This window comes from Tinamus guttatus, unplaced genomic scaffold (genome assembly GCF_059628265.1).
Source record: "Tinamus guttatus ecotype Peru unplaced genomic scaffold, ASM5962826v1 Tinamus_guttatus_pri_ptg000314l, whole genome shotgun sequence".
Lineage (NCBI taxonomy): Eukaryota > Metazoa > Chordata > Aves > Tinamiformes > Tinamidae > Tinamus > Tinamus guttatus.
In genome coordinates this window covers 10,718,957-10,724,630 of record NW_028288848.1, presented here as the reverse complement: position 1 = coordinate 10,724,630, position 5,674 = coordinate 10,718,957, and the positions used below count along the sequence as shown (strand labels likewise).

At 44.5% G+C, this 5,674-nt stretch overlaps 1 protein-coding gene across 1 annotated transcript; it reads left to right on the top strand.

Moving 5' to 3' along the window:
• Window positions 1-578: 578 nt before the first annotated feature.
• On the top strand, window positions 579-5,257 carry CUNH10orf71 (chromosome unknown C10orf71 homolog). Its single transcript, XM_010218690.2, has one exon. The coding sequence runs from the start codon at window positions 589-591 to the stop codon at window positions 5,176-5,178; it is 4,590 nt and encodes a 1,529-aa protein (XP_010216992.2). The 5' UTR covers window positions 579-588; the 3' UTR covers window positions 5,179-5,257.
• Window positions 5,258-5,674: the final 417 nt, after the last annotated feature.

Sequence of the window (5,674 nt, the reverse complement as noted above, 5' to 3'; positions counted from 1 at the left end):
TGTGCTTGGCAACATCCTTTTTTTAAATCAGTTTGCTTCCTTTCTATTACAGCTAGTTCTCCCTGGCCAACAATGGCTAACTTGCTAGCCAGACAAACCCACAGCACTTGGAAATGTTTATGGTTGGAGGTATATAACCAGAAGTACTTGAAATTTGGCTCTTAAATCCTTGTTTAAGAGCCCAAATAAAGAAAAATGAGGTGAGACCACTTTTTCAATGGCACTTTCCAGTAATTGAATCATCTACCAATAACTACTTGAACTGACCAAAATAACAACTCCTTTTCGTGTTGTCCGTTGTGTTGCTAGCATTTTGTTCAGAATACATGCAGGATCAAATTAGCTAATGACTGATATATCTGGAAAGTGCTCTTTGTCTAGCAGGATTGATATAGAAAAATGATTGTTTGTAATTTTTGGCTTTTCAGAGAAGAAAGTTTCCTTTGGCTATTCCGTAAGATGAATCAACGTGTAGTGGCACTGTCTGGAGGAATCTCTTTGTGTTTGTGAATCACAAACGGCTGGAACTATCCAACTATTTGACACCTGAAAATAACCATTTGGATTCATTCATGACTCATATGAACAATGCAGGGAAATAAGAAACATACAGAAGGACACAGTGACTCCTCAAGTATTGGGAGTCATCTGGATGACACAGACAGAGAGGTGAGCAGCCTCACAGCCCGGTCTTTCAAAAGTTTGTGTGTGGCAGAACTTGAAGACCCTTACAATGAACCAGATCTTACCATTTCACCTGGCTTCACTCACCAGTTCTCTGCTAAATTTCACCCAGGGGCATTAAACCATGCCATCAAGAAGAGCCACGTCTGCAACAAGCTAACAGCAAGGAACAATGAACCAACAATATGGGCTTCGACATTCCAGCAGTTACCAAAACGTACTCAGGAGGAGAAAAAGACTGCTAAAATTAGCACCCTCGGCACAGAAAGGAGAAAGCTGAATTTGCCAGCCCCTGGGCCAAGGAACAATAAACATGTTTCAAAAGTGTCTTCTCTGATTAAGACATTTGATAAGACTGAAAACCAAGGGTCAGGAAGTTCCCTGGTAGCCAGTAAGCAGCCCATTAAAAATAGTTTTCAAAAGTATAAGGTAAAACATGGAAATGATATGGCTTGCTGGGATGATACAGCCTTTTTAAGCATCCAGAAGGAACTTTCTGAATTTTCTGATGCTTGTCGAGATAGCCACCATCTCAGTGGCAAATACGAGCCACAGAAAAGGCTTAATAAAACAGATCAGAGTTATTGTGGTCCTGATAGTTATTATCCTGTGCTCATTGAGATGTCAAAAGTAGCCAAGTCAAATTTCTCCCGTTTTTCTAACAAGGCTGCCAATAACAGAAGTGTTAAAGTTATCGAGCCAACAAAAAAGGGTAATTTTCTTCACAGTGAGAACAGTGCTTTTGAATCATGGAATGTCCATCATAAAAAACTGACTGAAAAAGAGGAATTTATTGATAAACAGAAAACAGAAAAAGGTCTTGCATACCTTGAGGAAGCACCATTTATTAAAGGATCCAGCACATGTGAGCATAAATTACCACCTGTCAAAACCACCATTGCTAGAAAACAGGAGAAAGACTTTCAGATTGAGTCAACACCACTAGAAACTGCTTTCAGTGCCCCCCTCCCTCCTGTATATGTACCTCAGGGCCCTGTCCCGATCCCGTCAGGAACTGAATTTCATGCTATTCTTCCTCCTCCAGCCCCCTCTAGGACCCACACGCACCAGGGCCCTCCTCCAAAACCTCCAGCCTCTGAAGCCCCCCTTGTGCCGCCAGCTCTGGCTCTCCCCTCTGTTGAGCCCCAGGCCTCTGTCTCGCCCCAGTCTGTGTCCTGCAGGACCATTTCTCCCTCGCCCTCAACCCAGGCACCTGACCTGCTTGCCCCAGGACCCCCAGCCACGCTGGCCGAGGAGAAGGCCCTCAGTCCCCAGCTAGATAGTACCTGTCCGCCATGGAGGAGACAGAAGATTACAAAAGATGCAGCAGAGAGGAGACAGACATCAAAAGAGACATTCATGCCCAACGGCAAGACATGCTCGTTGTCTGAAAAGGTCGCTGTGGCTGAACCTTTCCTGGACACAACTCCTTGGACTAAACAGGTAAACTTCCCGGGATCAAACAGTCCCTCTTTCAACATCACCGAACTCTTAACACCCATCATCCCACCAAAACAAGAGGCAGACTCCATAGAAAGTGAGCTGATCCTGGTGACACCTCCTCCCACTGAGAGTGTGGCAGGGAGAGAACATGAGGGGAGTGGGTTTGGTGATTACCAATCTCGGGATAGTTACAAATCTAAAGCAACAAGTTTATTATTCAACTTGAAGGATGTCCGTAAACGTGTTAAAAGGATTTATACCCCTTCTCCTCTGTTAAGGGCCTTGGAGGATAGAAATAAGACTAAGGAAATTCAGGAAGCACAGGAAAGTGTAAAACTGAATGACTCGCTGTCAACTTTGCAAGAAGACAGCAACAACAAGATTGCAGAAAAGGATGAAGCAAGTGACATAACTTCTGTATTATCTGACAATTTTCAAGAAAAGGACAATAAAGCAGATTTAACTGGATCCTTCGTGGATAGTTATCTGACTTTGAGTTCACCCCAGACAACAGCAGCTCCTTTATTTTACCAAACCAGAGACAATTTGCAGCAAGATGATTCAAAACATGAAGATCTTGTTAAAAACACCAGAGGTCATGAAAACTTCTCCTCATTCAGACATCAGTCAAAAGAACTTGATTTAAGAAAAAGTCTGTACTATCCAACACTGAAACCATATAGTAGAGACATTGTGGATACAACATCTGGGCAGCCAATTCAAAATCTCAGTTTTCACGGTGAGGAAAATGAGAAACAGTGTGACAACCAGAATGAAAATTGTGCCTTCAAAACACTCCAAAATCAACTTTCACCAGCAGAGGATGTGCCTTACAGTGAGAACCAAACGGGTATGCTAGTAACTGGCAAGGAAATAAAAGGCAAAAGAAGCACCAGTTCTTCCGAGCAGTCTTTTGTGTCCACAGTAGAGCAACCCTATCAGGAGGAATTGCTTCCATTGGTGCCACTGATGCCGAAGGCATGTCTTCAAGAAAGCCAAAGGAATAAGAGTGAAATGAGCGCAGAGAGTAAGAAAAGCCCCAAGGAGAGAGAGAAAGCAGTTGCGGAAGATGCACTGCAGTATTATGCTTGTATCAGTTCTGGTACTAGTTCAGCAGAGAGGAATGAGAATAAGGTTACTGGGAATGAACAGGGGAGCCTGATGAAAGAGGAAATAAGGAAAGAGAAAAAGGAAGAGGCCAACAGTGTGGATTCTGCTTCAGACAGTATAAAGGACACATCTACCTCCAGGTCCGAGGAGCCACAAACACCATCATCTTCAAGCTCATCGAAGCCCAATATGTTTATGATTAAAGACAACACATTCAAGTCCCCTCAAGTAATAAAGGCTGTCAAACTGCCCCTGATCAGGTCCTTTTCCTTAGACGATACAATGAGCAGCAGTTATAAGGAAATGAAAAGTAGATTTGTGCCCACAGCAAGGAACAAGCAGTGCCGAGACATGTTGCATGTCCCAGAAATAGAGTGGTTGTCATCAGGGCCCAGAGTGCAACAGAACGTGAGGGAAGGAGCAGCTAGCAGAAAGATCGATGCCTGTGAGCCTGGATCTTCTTCAGCAACACTGGACCCCAGCCTTCAGGAAGATGTAGAGAGCTTTTCATTAGAGAAGCATGTGCCAGAAGACAAAGAGACTTGTGCTTTGTTGGATGAAGCTGGGAAAAAGAATGAGGAGAGCATTTGCAGAAATGAAGAGAAACCTACCATTGGGAAGGAAAGACGTGGGTTAATACAGCCAGACTTAGGTCTGGAAGATGACCAAGTAGTAAACAATCCAAGCTACCCTGCAGAAGGAAAGAGTAATTACTTTAAGAATCATCTTTTATCTAATCGCAGAGGTGGCTCTTGCGCAAAAAAGATAATCACTAGGGAAACAAGTTCCCCTGTGGTAGGTTCCATGTCAGAGGACTACGCATATTCTCCTGTATCCCATGAAGCTTCAGAGGACACCCTACCCATGGAAGGCGCACCAGTTTTGTTAGACAACCTCACAAGTTCTGCTGTAGCAAGCCCCAGATCAGGCAGCACAGTGCACTCTCTTCTTACCTGCTCATCATCAGAGAAACCAACAATTTCTAGCCTCAGAGAGACAGAGGACGGTACAAACCCTGCCTTGCTAAACATGGCAGTAAAGAGCCAAGCTGATACATCTGCTGAAGAGACACTTGATTCAGCACATGGGAATCTGCCTTCTGATTTTGCAGGGATGGCTGAGAGACTGGAGTTCAGGGGCCCTGGGGAGAGAGCAGCGGCCAAACCTCCTGCTGTGCCACCGAAAACAGAAAAGGCTCTGCGGCGGGCCAAAAAGCTGGCAAGCAGGAGAAAGAAAATAGAAGAGCAACAGAAAAAACATCTGACAGAGCCTACAGCTGCTGTTGGGAGAAAGCTATCCCAGTCTGCGCAGATGCCAGCATTCCCCCCACCCATGGGAGATACTCCTCTCCGTTCTGCCTTTCACTCAACTCCTACTCCTACACAAACTGGTATGAGAAGACTCAGTGGTGCATCAACAGTAAGCCCTTCACCCTCTTCAACCCAGCGTAAACTCCTGCAAGACCCGGACTCTGGCCAATACTTTGTAGTTGATTTACCAGCTGAAGCTAATTTAAAGACATTTTATGATCCAGAAACTGGCAAATATATCCAAGTTTCAGTCCCTTCCTCTGAAGGGAACTTATACCAAAGCCCCTCTTCAGAAATTATAAATTCTCCATATGCCTCCTACCCTAGAGTGATGCCTTTACCAGCTTCTTCCGTAGCAGCACTGAGGTCACCGTCTCAGCTCTCTGAACCTCCCTGGTTAATGCAAGCTCTACCAGGAGAGCCAGAAGAACTACCTGAAAATGACCAGCAGGACCACAGATACGTTGAGCCCGACGATGCCCAGTCCTGCATTGATCCAGTCTTTTACTCCCACAGTCAATATGCCAAAGAAGCTCAAGTTCACTTAGGAAAGGACATGAGTCCATGCCCAAATGCAGATGCAGCATCCCCCACTGATTTAGATGATTTTGCAAATGAAGGGGTATCTTGAAAGCTGAAATTACAAAATATGCCATCAACTGTTTTAAGAGATGTTCGGACAGATACATGCACACAAAAGCACATGCAAATTTGATGTTTGTGAAACACTGTATATCTGAATCTCACTGTAGTTTGGGTGGAAAATGAGGGCTAAGCACGTTGCAAGAACAGAAGCGATGACTACACTGAAAACGTTGGATATTCAGTGAGTCCCAAATCATCAGTGAGATAAAGGGGGCAATGCCAGCTAAACAAATACATATGACAGTATGTAGCCACCTGCTTGCCGTTGCTGCTGCTTTGCCATTATGGTGGCTGGGATTGCCAGAGCAAGTGTCATTTTGCCCAGGTGTGTTGCATGACATATGACACAAAGTAAAACCTATGAGACCCTCCTGTCTATCCTATGAGATTAGGACAGACGCCGCATCAGCTGAACGTTCCTCACTCCTTGCCCTGAAACTATATTGACAGGTAGAAAGGATGTGGCTACAAATATGCTATCA

Excerpts from the sequence above, each read along its gene's own strand:
- CUNH10orf71 (XM_010218690.2), top strand. The coding sequence starts at position 589 with ATGCAGGGAAATAAGAAACATACAGAAGGACACAGTGACTCCTCAAGT.